At 38.0% G+C, this 20,756-nt stretch overlaps 1 protein-coding gene across 1 annotated transcript in view; it reads right to left on the bottom strand.

Annotated features, from left to right (window-relative positions):
• LOC128152409 (mucin-5B-like) overlaps window positions 1-20,366 on the bottom strand; it is a 35,595-nt gene extending 15,229 nt beyond the window's left edge. The window contains exons 1-25 of the mRNA XM_052810629.1: window positions 20,309-20,366; window positions 19,207-19,275; window positions 18,199-18,252; window positions 17,527-17,788; window positions 17,003-17,117; window positions 16,292-16,382; window positions 15,342-15,451; window positions 14,914-15,130; window positions 13,851-13,976; window positions 13,260-13,377; window positions 12,293-12,431; window positions 11,138-11,248; window positions 10,490-10,559; window positions 9,542-9,679; window positions 9,293-9,457; window positions 8,721-8,815; window positions 7,796-7,922; window positions 6,787-7,042; window positions 4,595-4,647; window positions 4,099-4,199; window positions 3,102-3,253; window positions 2,766-2,904; window positions 2,565-2,678; window positions 1,854-2,033; window positions 338-577 (exon numbers count right to left, since the gene is read on the bottom strand). Coding sequence (XP_052666589.1) covers window positions 338-577; window positions 1,854-2,033; window positions 2,565-2,678; window positions 2,766-2,904; window positions 3,102-3,253; window positions 4,099-4,199; window positions 4,595-4,647; window positions 6,787-7,042; window positions 7,796-7,922; window positions 8,721-8,815; window positions 9,293-9,457; window positions 9,542-9,679; window positions 10,490-10,559; window positions 11,138-11,248; window positions 12,293-12,431; window positions 13,260-13,377; window positions 13,851-13,976; window positions 14,914-15,130; window positions 15,342-15,451; window positions 16,292-16,382; window positions 17,003-17,117; window positions 17,527-17,788; window positions 18,199-18,252; window positions 19,207-19,275; window positions 20,309-20,366 — 3,300 coding nt within the window. The remainder of the gene's footprint in view (window positions 1-337; window positions 578-1,853; window positions 2,034-2,564; window positions 2,679-2,765; window positions 2,905-3,101; window positions 3,254-4,098; window positions 4,200-4,594; window positions 4,648-6,786; window positions 7,043-7,795; window positions 7,923-8,720; window positions 8,816-9,292; window positions 9,458-9,541; window positions 9,680-10,489; window positions 10,560-11,137; window positions 11,249-12,292; window positions 12,432-13,259; window positions 13,378-13,850; window positions 13,977-14,913; window positions 15,131-15,341; window positions 15,452-16,291; window positions 16,383-17,002; window positions 17,118-17,526; window positions 17,789-18,198; window positions 18,253-19,206; window positions 19,276-20,308) is intronic.
• Between the last annotated feature and the right edge of the window lie 390 nt (window positions 20,367-20,756).

Genomic DNA, 20,756 nt, shown 5'->3' with positions numbered 1-20,756 from the left:
GTTCTGTATGTGGTATATGAGAATTTTTATTCTATTATTATATTACTTATTATACAAGAATATTTATTTATTATACAAGAAAATACATAGTAATTATGAAATTACTGTTCTTTCATAATAGGTCGATATTTCCTATGAACTAGATGTCCTTTTATTTCTTACATGTAGGGACTATAAATCTGTCCCATTGAGTGGAGTTCGGATTGAAGTTTTCCTGACACAATTCAAAGTGAAACATGCTAATGAATTAGGCATGCATGTTAAAATGTATGAGGATAACAGCTTCAATAATACACAGACCTAATCTTCACACAGTAAACTTCTGCCCTGGTAATACCTGAGAGTGACAGGCAGCAAAGATGTTGCTGTTGATGATGCTACACTGTTTCTCTGACCAGGACTTTCGATAAAGGTTGGTAGAACATGGGTCCTTTATGCTGTAAGCATCAGGACATGTAGAGGATACTTTCCAGCTGTTTCCAAACTCTAGGACATTCTCTACCACAGACTGACTCCTTGTGGTAAAGTCATTGATGCCATTGCCATCATAATTTCCACAGAGGCCGCAGATCTGGCCCTGCAAAAGGAAGTAAATAAAATAATAATGGATGTGAGGAAACTTGAAACAACATCTGAGACTGAAAGAATACTTGAAATTCAGCTCTTAGAATGGTGCCATTCTATTCCAGCATTCCTGAACATCTTCATCTTTTGTTTCCTCAGCAACAGAACATGACCACTAAGGGTAGAAGGATACTGCTGTTGACTTTTCTTCTTTTAAATCTGAACAATAAAACCATGTTTGTCATTGTAACCTTCTGTCTTTGAGATATGTCTTTAACAAGGAAATGAGGACTCAGCTGACTAAGTTTTCCATTTAAGCCTTGTTTTGTACAATAGATGTACATATAAAAAACAGCCTTACAAAGCTGTCATAAATACTACCAGTCCAGCCACATAGTCTACTCATTGAGTCTTTACTGTTACAACTGCTCACAGGTATAAAAATAAATTACATTTTCCTCGCACATCCAGAAATATCCCTTATTCTAAATTTATGAATCTGTAAAACCGTGATAGGCTACAATAGATGCTATTCATTCTGTATGAATATAAGGTGCATACTTTCCATATTACTACTATTTTCATAAAGTACCAGTGGGTGAGGCAGCAAAAGAACCTATGATACTGGAATAAATTTGTATATCTAGTTCTAAATTACACTTAATTTACATATCTAATTGAAATGTCACTATGGTATACAATAAGATAGCAAATTCCTCATTTACTACAGTTTTTAGTACTTATATATCATAAGCTAGGAGAAGGAGTATGACAACAGGAATATGTTTTCCTTATCACCTGTGTAGATATATGCTTGAAAAACACATGGTAGCATTTTACAAGAGGCTTTCACTCATAAAATTTCACTCCTTTTTCTTGAAGTATGATAATTTGATTTGTGTGTCAATGAGAACTGGAAACAATGGATTACTTTCAAGATCAAGACTACTCAATTGATTTCTACACATGTAGCTATGTAATTTTAATAAGGTCTAATAACCTTTACCAAGGTTCAGTGGGTAATTTTAACAAAGTCAAGTCCGAAAAAGTGGTTTGCCAACTCAAGTTCTGTCAGGCCAAATAGGCACTGAAACCTGCCTTCAGGGCTCAGAATAGCAGCAGGATGATGACATGGCTTCATGAGGCACCAGAGGAATGAAAACCAACATGGGATGTCCTTCAGGAATGCTAGACACATCACCTGTTTGGAATCTTGGCAGAGTCTCAACAAAATTCACACCCAGTCCAAATCTGGACTGTAAATTGCCATTTTACTCCTAGTTCCACACCTTAAAATCAGGGCTGAGCTTGATGAAGATGCTGGTTTTCTTGTCCCACATAAGGATCAGTCCGCTTGTGGTCTCAATTACCAAGTACATACCCATATAGCGGACTGTGTATGGCACCTCATCATTTTGTCCTCTCTTTATGACACTGACATGCTCCTCACCAAGTATCAGTTCATAGCTCTGAAAAAGGAGGAGAAGGTGATTCGAAATGAAGTCAATAGCTGCAGTTGTGCTCTCAAACATGTTTCCTGCTTTTAAGAGTACTATGTATAGTTTATATAATGAAAACAAATAATCCAAATGTGATAAATCAAAACTATATAGTTAAAATCTCAGGTTCCTGGTACTGTGGTAAAAAGGTATTTTAAATGGCGTAGGTCAAAAAAGGGTGTTTTGGCAGTCATGGAGGAACTACATTGCACAGAATAAAATAATCTTCTGACATGACAGGCTAAATTTCTGCTAAAGACAATTTTTCTGTAGACCTGTAGTTTGCCCAAGAGTGGTATAAGATAGGGTGGGAAATGGAAAAGATAGAGAGCTGGGAAGCTCTACCAAACGTTTCACTTGAATCTGATTAAAACTTAATTTACAAGTTGATTTGCTTTTTAAAATATTTTTCCAACTTCCTTGAAGGAATGGATATCTAGGCTTCTCCTAAGCCCTAAACAGACACAGAACAAAAGTGGTCTATATGCAAAAACTTCTTACCTCTAAGAAAACTTTGATAGATTTTGAGCAAGTGGTCCCAGTGTTGCCACAGGGAATATTTTCAGTGATAACCCTGAAGGTCCCATTGGCTGTGCCACTCTTCCCACAGTGGTCCTGGGTAGAGAATATAATTTAAAAATGTATTATTTTTGTAGACATGATCAAGGTTATGCCTCATTTACTATTGCTAATTATCAGTACCTGGACTAGTGTGTATTCACAGTTTCCGTTGAAGCTGAACCTTTTGTCATCAAAGGTATTATAATGACCATCTCCATAAACAACACAAGTGCCCAGACATTGATCTTTGGTGCATTCCCACTTCCTATTCTTGCATACACTAGGAATGAGAATAAAACATTTTAATAATAAAACAACTCACTTTTTTGTGTAGACATACCCCAACAACTCAGTATGTGTTTGGCAACTCAATAGATGAAATGTGCAATCCAAATCTTTCCTCACTGCTATATTATTTAAGATCTTTGGAAAGGCAAATGATGGAACCAGGAATGCTACTTCCGAGGAAATATTTACCAGGTGTTACAGTCAACGTTGATCTTTTCCTCAGGCTGATACATGGCTTCATTGTGAATACATGGACATTCCTCTTCAGGAATACAACCACCATTCCCATCTAACACGAGCCCAGCTGGGCACATGCAGCCAGATACACATTGTGTGCTATACTGGAAAAGTCAAGAGAGAGATATAATTTCAGAATGAAATAATCACAATAAAAAAAGGAAGATTAAATTCTCATAAAATGTCTTTATATGGTCTTATTGCTGCCCAGCTTAAATGGGAGAGGACTAAGAATTACTTATAGGACAATGGAACAAAAAGGAAGTTATTAGCTATTGATTTAACAGAATATAAATCTGTTAAAGATAAATGTTTTATGTATGCCAATCCTGTTTGCTCTGCTGGAGCCTGTGAAATTTGAAATACATTGAATCTTAGGTCTTGTTCTGTGTTAGCTGAAGAAGCCTTCCACTTTGTAGTGGGTGATTTGTTATTGAATGGATCTTTAAAAAGAAAATAAGTAATATTTTTTCCAGTTTGGTTGAGTTACATTGAAATCTGCTTATCTCATATGGTACTTATTCACAAAATGGCATGTGGCTACTATGCACCTAGGTGGAGTGATATAATTAGATGTGCAAGAAGTTCACAATTGCATCATGGTGTGAGAAAGAATGATTTCTCCTAGCCAGTTTATAGCCAGTAATTTTCTCCTAAAGAAGTGAAATGTGTGGCAGAGCCCTAGGTATTTTCACTACTCATTACTGTTACCTGAAGTAGCTGAATAAAGGTAGACACTAATCTTATTAATTAAATTAGATGTTGCTTTATTATATTTTGGTCTAAGGGTCCCATTTTTAATGCTTCATAACATAGTTTTAGACTTTTGCTACAAGAACAAAGTATCTGTGTTTTAGATTTGGAGTAGTTCAGATAGATCAATTACTTTAGCACCAAGAGCACAGACAAAACCTGGAAATACCATTTCATCCAACCATGACATACTTACACACTGCATATCAAGAGTCTGGCAACTTTTTTGACATTCTGCTCCCGTTGCTCCTGCAGTGATGTTTCTACAGTCAAAGTAGACCATGGGAGATTCACAGACTAGAGGAAGGAAAGAAGCGAGAGCAGTAAGAAATGGCACAAGGTTTATCCCACAGCTGTAGCCATTAAAACCATCTAGAATTTCTTTGCAAATTATGTATTTAATTTAGTAGGGATTGCTGTCCCTATTCAATCTGCTAAATAGATTCACTTCAGAGCATTGAATTCCCAGAAAAAAACCTCACAGTATTTCAGAAAAAAATCTTTGTGAAAAAGAGGTCTTATCATTAATCTAGGTTCACTCCTGCCTTTTATGATAACTGTTGCACTATAACTAAATGAGAAATACTTCCATTATTTAAAAATCCATTAAGAAAAGTCAATTCTATCAACTATTTTTGTCCAAAACCTGGCATGGAGAAAAAGATAAGTGGAAGATTTTTTTTTTTTTTTACCTGGAGTTGGATTGGGTGCTCCAATGCAATTCAGTCTTCCCTGGATGCAAGTGCTGTAAGAGAGGGAAAAACATTTTTTTCTCCTCCTCTCAACCCATGTACTAAGACTGAGAGCTACTTCTCTCTCATCAAGTTTCAGAATTTTCAAAGGAATTCCAGAATGCTGTTTTGCAGTCACAGGAAAGAATTTCCCTCAATACCACTACCAGTGCTGCTTTCATATGAGATCCATTATTGCATAAAAGGAAAAATCATAGGTTGAAATGAGTATATGTCTCTGCTTGTTACTTACTTTCTCATAAGATCTCTCCTTGCTGGTGTTGTCATAATTTTATGCTTGAAAAATCATAGAATTAAATAGAAAAGGCAGCTAAATACAATTGTTCTATAAATCTGTAAATATCATAGAATCATAGAATCTGTAAATATCATAGAATCATAGAATCAATGCAGATTGGAAAAGACCCTTAAGATCATCGAGTCCAACCATAAACCTAACGCTGCCAAGTCCACCTATAAACCATGTCCCTAAAGTGCCACATGTACACGTCTTTTAAATACCTCCAGGGATGGTGACTCAACCACTTCCCTGGGCAGCCTGTCCCAATGCTTGATAACCCTTTTGGTGAAGAAATTTTTCCTAATATCCAATCTAAACCTCCCCTGGTGCAACTTGAGGCCATTTCCTCTTGTCCTATCGCTTGTTACTTGGGAAAAGAGACCGACCCCCACCTCGCTACAACCTCCTTTCAGGCAGTTGTAGAGAGTGATAAGGTCTCCCCTCAGCCTCCTCTTCTCCAGACTAAACAACCCCAGTTCCCTCAGCCGCTCCTCATAAGACTTGTGCTCCAGGCCCCTCACCAGCTTCGTTGCCCTTCTCTGGACACGCTCCAGCACCTCAATGCCTTTCTTGTAGTGAGGGGTCCAAAACTGAACACAGTATTTGAGGTGCGGCCTCACCAGTGCCGAGTACAGGGGGATGATCCCTTCCCTAGTCCTGCTGGCCACACCATTTCTGATACAGGCCAGGATGCCGTTGGCCGCCTTGTCCACCTGGGCACACTGCTGGCTCATATTCAGCCGGCTGTCAACCAGCACCCCCAGGTCCTTTCCTGCCAGGCAGTTTTCCAGCCACTCTTCCCCAAGCCTGTAGCGCTGCATGGGGTTCTTGTGACCCAAGTGCAGGACCCGGCACTTGGCCTTGTTGAACCGCAGACAATTGGCCTCGGCCCATCGATCCAGCCTGTCCAGATCCCTCTGTCAAGCCTTCCTACCCTCCAGCAGATCAACCCTCCCACCCAACTTGGTGTCATCCGCAAACTTTCTGAGGGTACGCTCGATCCCTTTGCCCAGATCATTGATAAAGATATTAATCAGAACTGGCCCCAATACTGAGCCCTGGGGAACACCACTTGTGACCGGCCACCAACTGGATTTAACTCCATTCACCACAACTCTTAGGGCCTGCCCATCCAGCCAGTTTTTTACCCAGTGAAGAGTATGCCCGTCCAAGCCTTGAGCAGCCAGTTTCTCCAGGAGAAATGGTGCCAAAAGTCCAGGGAAACAACATCCACAGCCTTTCCCTCATCCACTAAGCAGGTCACCTTGCCACAGAAGGAGATGAGGTTAGTCAAGCAGGACCTGCCTTTCACAAAACCATGCTGACTGGGCCTGATCACCTGGTTGTCCTGTACGTGTCGTGTGATGGCACTCAAGCTGATCTGCTCCATAACCTTCCCTGGCACCGAGGTCAGACTGACAGGCCTGTAGTTCCCTGGATCCTCCTTCCAGCCCTTCTTGTAGATGGGCGTCACATTTGCTAACCTCCAGTCAACTGGGGCCTCCCTGGTTAGCCAGGACTGCTGACAAATAATTGAAAGTGGCTTGGTGAGCACTTCTGCCAGCTCCCTCAGTACCATTGGGTGGATCCCATCCAGCCCCATAGACTTGTGTATGTCTAAGTGGTGTAGCAGGTTGCTAACCATTTCCCCTTGGATTATGGGTGCTTTGTTCTGCTTCGTGTTCCTGTCTTCCAGCTCAGGGGAATATGTACCATTCTTAAATTTGAAAAATATGAGAGAGCATTGTATTGAAATTCAGGCAAGGCAGGGTGACACCAGTTTAAATGCAGCAGATTTTAATAAGAAAACACATATACTATTGCTTGAGTGTTTTGCAAAATATTTACTTACCATACCAACCCATTTTCATGGACAACTTCTCCAAGTGGTATGGGAGATCTTCTGTAGTAGCAGGGGCATTCATTAGCAGGCACACATTTGCCATTCTCATCCATGTAGGTTCCATCTACACAGGTGCAGCCATCAACTGGGACAAACTTAATGTTGCATGTGACATCGGGGTCACTCAGAGACCGACAAGTGGGTTGACAGGAAGCAATGGTATAGCTGTAGTTTAGGGATTTGGGGCATGAGGTGCTGTATTTTGCTTGAGAGACGAAAATAGAATAGGTTTGTTATTTCCAGGTGGTAATTTCTGGTGGGAAAAAAGAAATCATAAGCAGCAGAAATAACATGTAAACAATACTGTACTACCTCTGTCTATGTTGCATCTCTCCTGTAAATCTATTTCTGAATAATTCCAGAGTTAGACCTGAAAAGCTAATGTACATGTGGAGTAAATGATGTATGCAAAGAAGAAAATATTTTTTCAAATGAAATTTCAGAAAGAAACCTCCATTTGGTGCTGCCATTCATTGCCAAGACTTCTAAAACTTTTAAAGTATGAGAGAATATGTCTCCCTGAACGTCTCCCGGTATGCTGAAAACAGACCTACTGCATCAGTGGAATGTAGCATGCAGCTTCAGAGACCTTTCCTTTGCAAGTGTTCTGGTTAGTATTACTAGAACTGTTATTCTAATACATCACATTTGATCTACAATAACTTGTGATATATAAAGCTGCAGTGAAATTCAAAGTTGCACAGAAACAGGTGGAGGCACTTCCATAACAGTAGTCTCTTTCCTAAGCAACCTATATCTCCCATCTCTTTGTATTCACTCTTGCTAGCAATGAATTGATTCTAAGGGAACAGCAGAGAATTACTTCCAGGAGTGCACTTAGCAAAATCCCTTCCTCAACACTTACTAGATTTGGCTGGAAATCAGTACAAAATAATCTCTGATCAGCAGTTTTTGTTGGTGTGTGTTCTTAGGAATAGGGATAGTTAAGAGTTCTTACAGCAGACATCAGTCCTCCATCCACGCAGCTGGAGTCCTTTTGCAGCACAAGCTCTCACATAGGAAGACAGGGCTGCACACAGACAATCCTCACTATTTTCACAGTTACATGTGTCAAACATGCAGTTCTAAGAATGCAGAGAAAAATAAAATCTCAGCACTGGTAACATGGTCAATCTTAAAAAAAAGAATGTTATTTTTCTGGTCTTATGCTCTAATCCTTCTTCAGACATGCTGACTCATAGAAAACACTGACACAGCTTTATCACTTTCCAGTCTTTGCCTAAGTTTCCTGACAGGGGAGAATGAAGGTAATGGAAATTCAGTCGATGTCTGCAATTATTATTGGGAAATAGTGGTCTTAAAGTCTGTTATATATTTAACAGCTTCATGTTCCTCTGAACCATATTTACGAATATGCTACACAATAGCATACAAAGCTCTATTCACAATATGCAGTCTAGACATGTCATTTCACCAGTGTCCATACCTGGATAATTCATAGTGAGAAGAAAGATTGGCAACACATTGATAGCAGAATGATGATAATTAGCTAATGGGATTTCTGTGCCAAGTAGTTATTAATGAGATACAAGGCTGATGAGACAAAAATTCACTGATATTCAAACAAGCATTTGACATGCCTACATACATTCCTACTATATGGGTATATCCATCCAGGAATAAATAGCTGCCTTTTCATTTGCAAGCAAGTCAGGATCTTGAAGCCAAGACTGACAATTGAAATAAGGTAAGATTACAACACAAACAGAAACACATGTTGAAAGAAGGAAGTGTTGCAGCACAGAAATGAAAGAGCAGACATTGCCTAAGACGAGACATGTCTGGAACAGTCCTTTTCTGGTAGCTAGTTGTAGTGATACTGTTCTGTATTTTCTAAAGGGAAAAACAGTCTAACAAAGTACCGTGTGGTAAACAGAGGGATTCACTGCATAGTGACAATCAGCAAAAGGTCCTTTGCTGTCAGTTAGTAGTCCACACCAATGCTGAGCATATTTTTCTGTGAAGAGAACAAACAATACAAATGCACATTACTCTCTGTTTTTCATTAGTCACAAAACCACACTGCCCTGGTCCATGAAGCCAGTTCTGAAATTACATCAAATCTCTCCTCCTGTCTTTTTTTCACTCAGCTTTTGGGCTAAGGTTCCTAAAACCAAAGAAGAGGACTTGCTGAAGGGGATGAATGAAAGATTTTCAAAGATACTCCTGCAATCCACTACTCCGATACCAAGTTGTCAGCTTAGACATCTTCTCTGTTTTCAATGACCATACAGTTTCCTTCAGTTATGTTTCTATGACTCTTCCTTACTTTGTTATTTATCGCTAGTGCTTTCATTTTGACTATTTTTTTCTGATTTCAAATGTATGTTTTTACCAAGTATGTAAGTCTTTATTCTCTTAATTTTGCTTTCCAAGGGATGTGTTTTCCTTAGGATAGGCAAAAAAACCCCTAGAAAAAAATCTAAGTACACACCATTATCAATGCTGAGTGCACAAGGGTTCTCAAAACTGTGCTGGATATTAGGACATGAAGCCTGGGTTTTCCACGTATTAGCAAATGCTGTTGCTGTTCCTTCAATTATTCCACTCATTACCCTGAAGTCATCAGTTTGGATATTATTGAAATTTCCACAGAGACCTGTTGAAAAGCAGTGAAAAGTTTATACTGCTCATACTAGACAGAAGACATTAAGCAAGATGGTCTTATATTTCATTCACTTACCACAGGTCTGGTCTTTGAAAATAGGATTCAGTCGCACAAACACTTGCATGATGGGTATGATTTGGATTTCAAGGTGGACGCCAAAGTTTGTCTGCATGATGATGAAGAATGATGAAGGTCTGAACACAGTGGCATTAGCTACAGATGAAAAACAGAACGATCACTTTCTGAATGAGGTCAAATGCTGAAAACAGTGCATCATTATACTATTATTCTTGAATTCCTATCACAATTGTTGCAAATTCTGAGGTCAAATAAAGCCAATCTTTATGAAAATGAATGAGAAATCTAAATCTAAATTTACAGTTCAGAATTTGCTTGTAGCTACCAAGTTGTTAACTTTATTTGCTGTCTCAACATTAAGCAGTTTGAGATTACTCCTTCCAAGAGAATAAGAAAACTGTATGGCACTGAGCATTAAAAAGAATACTTCTGGTTTTGTTTCTCAGCTTGTTCAGCATACATTGGAGGCCTCACTTCACTGGAAAGGGAGAATAAGCAGATCTGGAGGTCAGAGATATTGCATAGAATCATTAGTTATTGAGACAGCAAAAATCAAATTTCTGTCTGAGGAAGTGTGAGCACAGGAGTGGTAAGTTAAAAAAAAAGAAGAGGTAGAAGAGGTAAACAGATGTCTTCTGTGTTCAATTTTGTACAGTGAGAAGGAAGTAATCCTTACAGTGATCAAATCGGGAGAGTCTAAATGCTCTTTGCTTCTGTTTGAACTCTTGCCTATGCTTGTACTGTCTCCTATTTCTTTATGACACTAAACTTCCCAATTCTACTTCAGAAGCACTTTTGTGACTCAGGAAATACCATGAAGAGAACTGAGGTGTGAACATGCAGGTTCTGAACAACTCCTTTTATCTTCCATAGTTTAAGAAAATAAGCAGGTGTGGAGTTGAAGTTCTGAGATAATTGCTCACGGACTGTTGGAGAAAAAAATACCTGCTGAAATGGGCAGCTGGGTGTAGATCGAGTTCATAAACACACCACCATCAGGTTTGACCTCAATGAGCTGATAAGGAAGAGGAACAAGAGGCAACTGTGTGAAGGATAACTATAGTCCAAAGAGTAATAATGGTGATGACTCCAGTGATATTAGTTTCACAGATATTAAATGAAAAGGGTAGGTTTTTGTGATTTCACCTCCTCCCTCTTTCCACTTTGTACACTTTACTAATTTTCCGTGCCATAAAAGTATTATTTTTGAAGAGACTTTCTCAGCTTCTTAGGGAATTACATCATCTTGGTTTCTTTGAACACATCTTTGTGATGAATTACATCCCTTACTGTTGTACTTGTAGTTTCTAACTTAAAAGCTCATTTTTTTCCTTCTAGTTGGCAGAGGAAATAGCTTTTTTCTGCTTTGTGAGTAAAATGTTTTTCTTAACGAACTTCCACAAAGCCAAATTTATGGCTGATCTGATTTTCTTAACAAAATCAATTTCTTTTCGCTCGAATAAAAATAACATGTACTTATCACATATGCTGACCATTTGAGAGAGAAATGCAGTTCCCTGACTGATTAAGGCCTAGCTTCTTTGCTCCCCATATTTTCAATAGTCGTTTCCCATGCTTATTTTGCATTCTTACAGTTTGTCCTTTATTCATGTTGAGGGTCACTGTCCTTAAGCATGTCTCAGTGTCTGTTAGGCCACATTTGCGTAGTTCTACCAGGATGGTGAATGTTTCATCTTTGCAGTGCTGAAAAAAAATGCCAACAGTTATTTCATGAAAGGCTAATTACATAAGCTTTCCCTGTAAATTTTCCTCTCAACTCTGAAAAAATATTTCTGTTTCTGAAGAAGATCCAGACTCTCCCAAATCCCAGCCCTTCTTTGGCCTAAGATTCAGTTTTGCCTTTTGTAATGATTAGGAACAACGAGAGAATTATAATCTGGTTTTGCATTTTATTGATGATATCCATATTTGGAGTTTTTATTCATGCCCACTTCTAATGTTTGATTCAATTCTACTGTATCTCTCATCTTTCTGTAGCTGGTATCAATGCTAGACAAACATTTCAGATAAAACATTTTTCGGGAGAACAGTAACATACAGCTTTGGGGTTTTTTTACTGAATTGTGCAGATGGGGAAAAAGGAAAGCAAAGAACAAACATGAAAAGCCCCTAAAAGATCAAAACATTTCACCTGCACATTGCTGTAATTAAATATTTTTATTATATTTAACTTTTAATTTTTCTACTTCTTTTGACCTATTTTTAAATCTGTTTAAAATGTTCACAACCTAAATGAAATGTATCAGTTGACTTGAACTGATTTTCTGTATTTGAACTTCCCAGAAATGAAATAAAAATATTAGTCTTATAATTTTTTTTTTTCCCCCAGAACTGTTAGTGTAATTTTTCAGACTTGTACCATTTGGCCCAATACCATATAATACAGTAACACGGCAAAAATTATGCAACTCTGTAAGAAAGCTGGATTAATCACACTGAAGATTGTAGACTAAACAAGTTCTTAAAAAAGGCAATGCTCTTCAGCAATTACGACGTCATAGAACTGGAAATTCCCCAGTAAACACCACATACTGTTACATGACATCCTAATAGTTAACCGATGCTTGTCATTTGAATCACAGCATATGCTCTAGTAAAAATCTGGCTAGGTGAGAGACAATTTAACATCTGTATGTCAAAAGAAGTAAGTTTCAAAAGTGTTGATTGAGATCACCCTTTCTTTCTATAACAGAAACGCTTTATGACCTAGTAATATCTGATTCCCACCTTAGAAAGGACGTAAGTGCAGTCTCCATGGTGACTGTAATGTTTTTTATCATATGTGGAAATGTGTGAACCTCCCTCTAGTGAACATGTTCCTGGGCATGACATGTCTTGGCAACTCCATTGGCCTCCATTACAGGTACTGGAAGAGAGAGAATAAAGTTAGCTGAAATCACTAGCAGTGGTCCAGAGTAAAAGGAATTACAGTGACGTCAGGTTCAGCTATTTTGCTACTGTTTTGCCCTTCAAGCTGTAGTTTGACACACAGTAAATCTAGGTTTAAGACTTTCCAAAAGGTTGTGAATGTGTGATGCAACGCATTAAAAAGAATGACTGTGGTATACATTCACTTTGCTTATTTAATTGTTTTCCTTCTTTGAACAGGTGAACTCTCCAGCAACAGGTATTGGATGAGTAACTTCTTGGGTTTTGCAGCTAACATAGAGCACAATGACAAATTAAATTCTCTTCTGTTTTGTTATGCAAATGTATCAGAAACTAACAGAAATGTAACCCCACATCTACTCCTGATGCAGACATATCTGTTTTCTAAAGTGAAGTGGTAGTGCACAGGTACAGGATTAATAATTGCGAAATCGAGGTTGTACTGTGTCATCCTTTGCTTTCTCCAGAGAAAAGAAATGTTTGCAAATACATAAATGACTGCAACTTCATTCCTCTTGGAGTAGTCCAAATGTTTGAACAAAATAAGCAAAGAGGAAGTATTTTAATTGACTGGTGAGAAATCTAAACATTGTAAATCCTTGCTTTGATCTCCTTGAGTCAGAGTGCAAAACTAGTTAAGGCTGTTGCTAAATAAAACAATGAATGTTCTTTAGAGCTATTTTGGAACTGTAGCGGTCAGTTAAATGCACATATCAATTACCAGTGATGCAATTGCATATAATAAACCATTAAACTCATTAAATACGGAGAGGAAATAGTAAGTTAGAAAAGTAACAAAGATTACCAGGAATGGCACTGCTCTGAAAAAGAAGTTCCTGTAGCGTAGGTCTTGCCATTGTAAACACAGGAGCACTGCTGAGGGGGAATGCAGCCAGAATTGTTGATGTCATCAAATACAGTCCCTAGATTAAAAAAAAGACAAAACCGTGATCAGTTAAAGAGGCATTTCCTATACACTACTTTTGTTTGTTACAAATCCTAAGTATCGCCTTAGAGACAGATCTGCAGCTGTCATGAATGGACGTACCTATGCTGAGGACAGTAGGACTATGCCAATTTGCATAGTGAAGGATTCAACCTTTGTATTATTAAATTCCACCTGCTTTGAAAGAGGGACTTGTTGTAGCACAGGTGGCTTGTTGAGAGACTGGTCTTGATCTGTTTGCTGTTCTGCTTTCCTGCTTTCTGAATATTGCACATGTATTGGCAATTAATTCAGATATCTTTTCTCAGCTGAGACATGACAAATGCTTGTCACTTGCAGCTGTGAAAAATGCAAATATAAAAGGCTTCAACCCCATGGAACCTGCCCAAATCCTGCAGGTAAGCTGCTGTTGTTCTTTGAGATCAGACACATGAGTACATAAGAACTTGCCTGGGGGGCAGAAACAACCATCCATGCAGTGTTCTTCACAAAACTCAGATCGTTCAGGGTTGGTGCATGTGTCAGCACAGGGGGAGCTGCACTCCTGGTACTGCATGTTGGAAGGACACTTCTTGGCTGAAATTTTAAAGGAGGATAGATTTTTTTTCAGTATTTCTAGCCACTGTATATGAAAATATTTACATTCATTTAGTTTTTTCAGCCAGATGTAAAACCACACTAAACTGCTGATCAACCACCAGCTGTCAAAATTTGCAAATTTAGTCACCTAGATCCATATTTTACAGTTGAGATGTACTTTCCATGGCTGTCTGGTGCTGAACTGGCTCAATGACTGGATTTCTCGGGACAGCAAGGTAATGACCCCACAGAATCAACAAGGCCTGTGTTTCTACTGAAGGCACCCTTCACCTGTATTGCTAGTGAAATGTAAGTCATAAGTTCCTAAAGCTTTGGTATATTTGCATTTTTCAGATACCATTGGAAGGGCAAATAGTATCTTGTGGGTTTGGGTTTTGGAGCAAATGCTGGTGACAGTATCAACAGCTACACCCCATAATCTAGTACGTGTTTAGTTCAGTGCAAATCTCTGTGAAGATTGCAGTGGTGCAGACTCCTCACTACCAAGCAAGAGGAGATAAATAAGTGCTTAACCAGCCAAACACCTATGAAGACCCAATCAGTTAATAATTGAGAATAAAAAATGCTGTAGCCACCATGAGAAAAGGAAAGAAACAGGAACACAAGCAAGCAAGTATGCCTCATTCTTTCTCCTTCTTTCTCCTTTGCTTCCTTTACTGTCCCAGTTAATTAAATAACACTTTGACTTTCCATTAGAGTATCCATGTAAGTATTTGAGAGTGTTTAATCCAGTTTGCATTAAAACCCTTAGCTCTTTTGCTGAAGTCTTCATGCTGGAACTTGTACATCAGAACCCTCCGGAGAAGACAATCTTGAATGGCCTGTAACTTCTTACGCATCCTCAGCATCATCTGAGAGCTTGTTGTTTGTTAGTTACTGAGCATAAAGTAAGGGTATCTCCAGTGATACTTACAGCACAGTTTTGAGGTTCTCCAGTTCAGAGGATGCCCACCAGCATGAGCACACTGCCGAGAGTATTCAGCAAAGGTGTCACAGATACATGAGGCATTTTTAGACTCTTCAGAGCGGCACAAGTCATCTTGGCAAGCCATAATGTACTCTCTAACATCAACTAGGTCATTGCACTCTGCAAATGCAGAGCTGGTCAATGTTTTCTGGCATATGTCATCCTTGGGAGAAAAAAAAATTAAACAACCTCCAGAAAATAGAAAGGAACAATGTTTTGGTGTTGTTACTTTGTATAATTATTCTTTAATAGAAACTTATATCCCTCTCTGAGTTGCTGTCACCCGAAGGCTTTTCCTGTTGACCCATCTGAAGCTGTAGAAGGTTACAGATAAATTTGAAAGAAAAATAAAAGAATAGTCAAAAGATCCTTACAGAATTATCAGTGCAATTATCTGGCAGGGTAGAAGTAGATTCTTCACAGTGTTCTGTTGGCCCATCCATTTTCTGCATATTCCCAAACTGCAAGGGTGTCATCTTAATATCTGTACAAAAGTTCAATAATAAGGGTTGGATTTTTTTGTTCAATGCAACTGCCTGTTATCTTTTTCTCCTCTCGAATTGTGCTCAAGACTGGCCAAGGCAGCTAGTTCCCTTAAGTCTTTAAAATTGACCATCAGCCCTTCCAAAGGAAGCACTACATCACTGTCTCAACTTACCTTGCACAGCACCCTGGAAAAAGCAAACATTAGAAAACAATTCTCAGCCTATTACATCTAGACGCAAACTAAGATTTTGACCAGAAAAATAACAAACTGTTTTCAGATTATATTGACCCCATGCAGGGAAGAGAGAAAAGAATCTAAACAGGGATTTGGACATTGGAGACCGCTGTGAGACAAGGTTTAGGAGAAAGCTCAAGCTGGGAATAGAAAGAATGATGAAGATAAGATCTTTTAAAGATTACGCAATTCAGCAGGCATATGTAGTTATACCAATTTTAAGACAGAACTGAAACAATAAATGTACTGACTAGACAATACAATTACTTCTTGTTTTATTGAATATATTTCTATATTTATTTATGTTATTAATAAAAATCTGGCTCATTTTAATGGGGTTAGCTGATTAGGTAAATAAAACCATGGCATACAAGAAATATGCAATCAGTTGTTAGCAGCAGTACTATATTTATACTTAAAGTATTGCATCATATTATCTGATCTCTGTACTACATATTTTTCAACAGAGATTGAATCATATCTTCTGGGTAAATCATTTAACAGGATAGGAGAGAGGAATGTTGATGATGTTAGAGTTAAAAGAATACCAAAAAAGCATATTGGAGACTCCAGAAGCCAATTTTTATTATTTAAAAAACTTACTGTTTGAATAGAACTCATTGTAAATTGGAAAGCCATTGAAGTCCCCACAGAGTCCACAGGTCTGATTGGCATATTTCTCATTCAATTCTAGCTAAAATGATGGACAGTAAGTTGATAGAAGTTAGTATAAACATTCTAAAATATATTCAAGAGCACCTGCACCTGCTGCCTCTAAGTATTTTTCCTCAGATCTGTGTAATTTTATTTAGCAATCTAATTCAAACCTGGGTGATAGAATGAAGAGTTGGCTTGGATTTGATTTACAATGCAAAGTCCAAGCTATTGATGTTATTGATGCAGAATTAAGTTTTCACTGTAATATCTATATTGCTCTCAGCCTCTTTCTCTCTATTCATTCTTCAGAAAGAAAATCAAATCCGCAGCAAAAATGAAGTCCTAAGAGAGTGAAATTCTGCTAGAAAATTATATTTGAAGGGGTAAGTAGGCCCTGTAACAATGTCAATATGTTAATGATATAATGAAAGTGATTTTTTTACCCTATTTTAAGCAGACACCTGCTATCCACTAGATGTAAATCCATGTAATTTTCTTTAGGACTACCTGGATGCAAACCTATCTTTACTAAGAAAGAATTGCTCAACAGTATGAGATCAGAAGGCAATAGTAACCCCCTAAACAGATAGGGACTGGCCTAATCAAAGATTAGCTCTGGTCTCTGAAGGTGTAGACAGGTCCCGAAGCAGTTCTTACCAGGATACTGTCATCTTCATTCCACATTAACACAATACCCATTTTGCTGGCAACTTTCACATAAATGCTGCTTTTCTCTATCATAATTCCAGATTGGCTGTATGGCAGTTGAACTCTGGGAAAAGGCAGAAAGAATGCTAGGTATTTTCTAATTCAGATGTTTGATAAAGAGAAAAAAAATGGCTTGTGGTATCCAGCATCTGTAGGGATTCTAAAATAATGCAGTTGTGTGGAAAGAAAAGCAATTAAAAAATAAGATGGTCCAACTTCATCAAATACGGATCTGAATTTGGATCCAACCTCTCAGGATTTTTCATCCAAATTTTATTTTTGAGGTAATCTTTAAGGGAATGATAAATCTACTGCAAAAGGAATTAATAGCAACCTATTCATTATTTATGCTGGTAAAGTTGTCAGATTTATTGAAGAACACATAATTTTTTTCCACCAAATACACCAAAGTACTTGGCAAGTTTGAAAAAAAAAGTCTGTGGTTACCAAACAAGTGCTACGAATAAACTTACCTGTTGCTGTTGATCATGACAACATCCTTTGTTAGTTCAGCAGCAACACCTTCAAGTTTCATGGTGATACGGTTGATTGTTGGAGCATTTTCCACCACTGTGCGCCTAATCTGGATGTTGAAATCCTCATAGGGAGCATTGCAATGGGATGCAAAAACATAGTTACAGAGCCCAGGGAAGGAGAATATGTCTCCGTCAAAGGTCTTGAAGTGGAAGTTGCCCCATGTGCTGCACACGCGGCCATTGTGAGCAGGATTGGAAGCTGTGAATTAAAAGTAGCTTTAAAAAAATTCCCAGCCTTAACATGGTGAAAATCAACTTGTCCAAAGCTTCATTTTGTCATTGAATAGTTTTTGCCTGCCCACCTCCATTCGTTATTTTCTGTCCATCTATCCATTATAAAACTGTGCATTCATTCTTCACTCATCTTATATCTGTTACTCATCTTATATACCCCTATAAATGGTTATAGTTATGTTCAGCTAGAGCTTTATTAGTTGTCCACATTTCAGCTAAAATAACAGTTTGATGTTATTTCTTAATCACCCTCTTTCTCGTCTTAGTAATCCATGACTTCCTTTACCAATGCCTTTCCCTATTTGTATTAGATTCCTCTGTCTACATCCCCTAAAATTGAAAACTTATTGATCATATTTCATTTCCTTTACTTACATGTTATTACTGGATTTGTCAGCATTGGCTGGATGATGTTCACCTTAGATGAAACTGTAGCAGAAGATAGAAAAAAAGTAAGAAAGAAAACAAAAACTAGTATAATACCAAAAATTGCACGTAAAATTGACCTAGAAAGGACTAGAAAGTTAATATGCCTGATCCAATGAATAATGTTAAGCCCTTTTTGTTTTATACAGACCATGGATCAGGTTAAAAGTGCGTACTCAAATTCAAAAGAGGATAGTTAAATCATAAGAAATTGCTTTCAACTGTGATGATCTGCATTTCCTACCTTTTAATTTTGACCCTTTTATGAAACTCTGTATTGTGTTAGAATATGCAGAAATTCACAGGTCTGCACATTGGAGTGCTTCAGACACACTGAACAATAGAAAGCATTAAGCTGTACTAAATTAGCCTGTTACTGGTACAAAAGCGTAGTTGCCTTCTCATTACACCTCCTCTTTCTAAGGAGGGAATAAAAACTTTAATTATCCCCTTTGCTCTCTGTTTAATATTTTTCTGTTAAGGGGCTGAAAACCCTTTAGAAATGACCACAAGTCCATTGTACAGGATGATCACAAATCATTATGTAGTAAAAATCAATGAAGTTGGGTTGACATCTTGATTTCCCAGCATCAGCCCCTGACTTTATAGCTTGCCAAAGTGGTCTTATTTCCTTGTTTATAAGGAACCAAACATCCTGCACATATATTCTACTTTGATTTTATATATATATATTCATGCACATATGGATATAGCCTCTACAAACACATATATGCTTTCTTAGTCACCTATTATTATACAAATATAACCATACTTTGTGTGTTTAGTAATTGGTATTTAATAAATATATTACTATTCTTATATAGATAGAGGCTTGTTAATACACATTTATCTTTATCTGGCACTACCAGCAGTATGCTAGGGAGGTTTTTTAGGCATTTTTATTATTTAGTAGAGATGTAGCAAATAAATACAAATACACAGTATAAATGAACGTACTGTTTTGTTTCTGCTGAACAACCTCAGTGTATTTGCTTCCTGGTTCCTGTTGGATTTCAGTCTGGGCTCCTGTGAAGAAATTGTAAAAAGTGTATTAAGCAAGTACAATGTCCTGCATCCGAACTTTTAAAGCAAAGCATTTAGATAGGATCAAAGGACCCAGATACATCTCTGTAAGACAAAGCGGAGAGTCCTTTATCACATCAGAAAAAATGAAACAGGCCCCCCCCAGATGTAAAATGTAATTATAGAAAGAGACTTTCTATTACAAATACACAGAGTTTGAAATCCAAATAACATTTCAGGCATATCTGCTTTCTTTGTTTCTCTTAAAGCTCACTACAGGGGGTTCTAATGACTGGATCACAGCCCTTATTTCACTGCTGCACTAAATCTCACTAATAGGTGAAAAAATCACAGGAAGAATTCACAAAGTGTAAGGGAGTCATTTATTAAAATTGCTGTGTAGTAGCTAGGTAATAATAAGGAAAGGACCAGAACTGGTTAAAAGAAACAAGGGACTTAGGGTGTGATCCAATACTGGTTGCAGATATTTGTATGCCATTTTCTTTAGTACCTAAGCATAGGGCCTTTTCTTCCGGAGCAAATCTAAAGCCTCAATCAGGGATCTAGATTTGTTTTACAGCTGGATGCAAGAAGGTACCTCTGCATGATAATACAAGGGCCCATAGCCTGAGCAGTAACCCAGGAGAAGAAACCAAGAGAAACCAGGTTTCCTGTTCTACCCCTCTTCTCACTCTGAGATGGTTCAAACTCACATCTTCTCTGCAGAAAACCTTAAACATCATACTCAAAGTCTATTTGACCAAGGGTTCTTGCTACCCCACCTGAAGCTGAGACATGGTGCCAAAACCAGTGGGACAGTGACAAAGGAGGAAAAAATAGGCCATGATCATGTGACCACATGATTAGGGCACTCAGCTACATCAAAACTGTCCTATTCTTGTGCCTTGCTTCAAGGCTTATTTTTGTACCTCCAGTTAAATGGATCAACTACATGAACTGTTTTCCAGATGAGTTCTTCTATCATGACTCTGTAAGTTTTAAATTCCTTTCCATGCATGGTGCAGTAATACCATACCAGAGGATGTATTGGCAAAGACTTGAGAAATGACAAATATTGACCTGAACATTTTCATGCCTAGAAAAAGACTGACCCTGAGCTCCTAGGTTGGTGCTCTAAGCTCTTGTCTTTTATGAATAAATATGGCAGGCATTTCCTGTGAAAGAAAAGTGGCTACAACTTTATTTTGTGAAAGACTGAATCCTGTCAGCGTGTGATAACCACACTTAGAACATGTTGACTAACATGTAGTTATAACCTGCCAAGTCTAAATCCTCAAACGATTTAGGTGATGGAATGACTAATATCTTAATCCTGATGAGGAGTATGTGAATGAGCACTCTAGGTGTCTAGAGAATTTCTCAGTCAAAGAGGAACTGCCTATGTAATTTAGACCTAAGTTAAGCCCCCTTTTTCCTTATGCAATAGGTGGGAAGAGTTCACTGACTCAGAACAGGATGCATAA

The sequence above is a fragment of the Harpia harpyja genome, chromosome 16 (assembly GCF_026419915.1).
Source record: "Harpia harpyja isolate bHarHar1 chromosome 16, bHarHar1 primary haplotype, whole genome shotgun sequence".
In the NCBI taxonomy this organism is placed as follows: Eukaryota; Metazoa; Chordata; class Aves; order Accipitriformes; family Accipitridae; genus Harpia; species Harpia harpyja.
The sequence above is the reverse complement of the archived record's forward strand: the minus strand, read 5'-3'. Positions and strand labels throughout refer to the sequence as shown.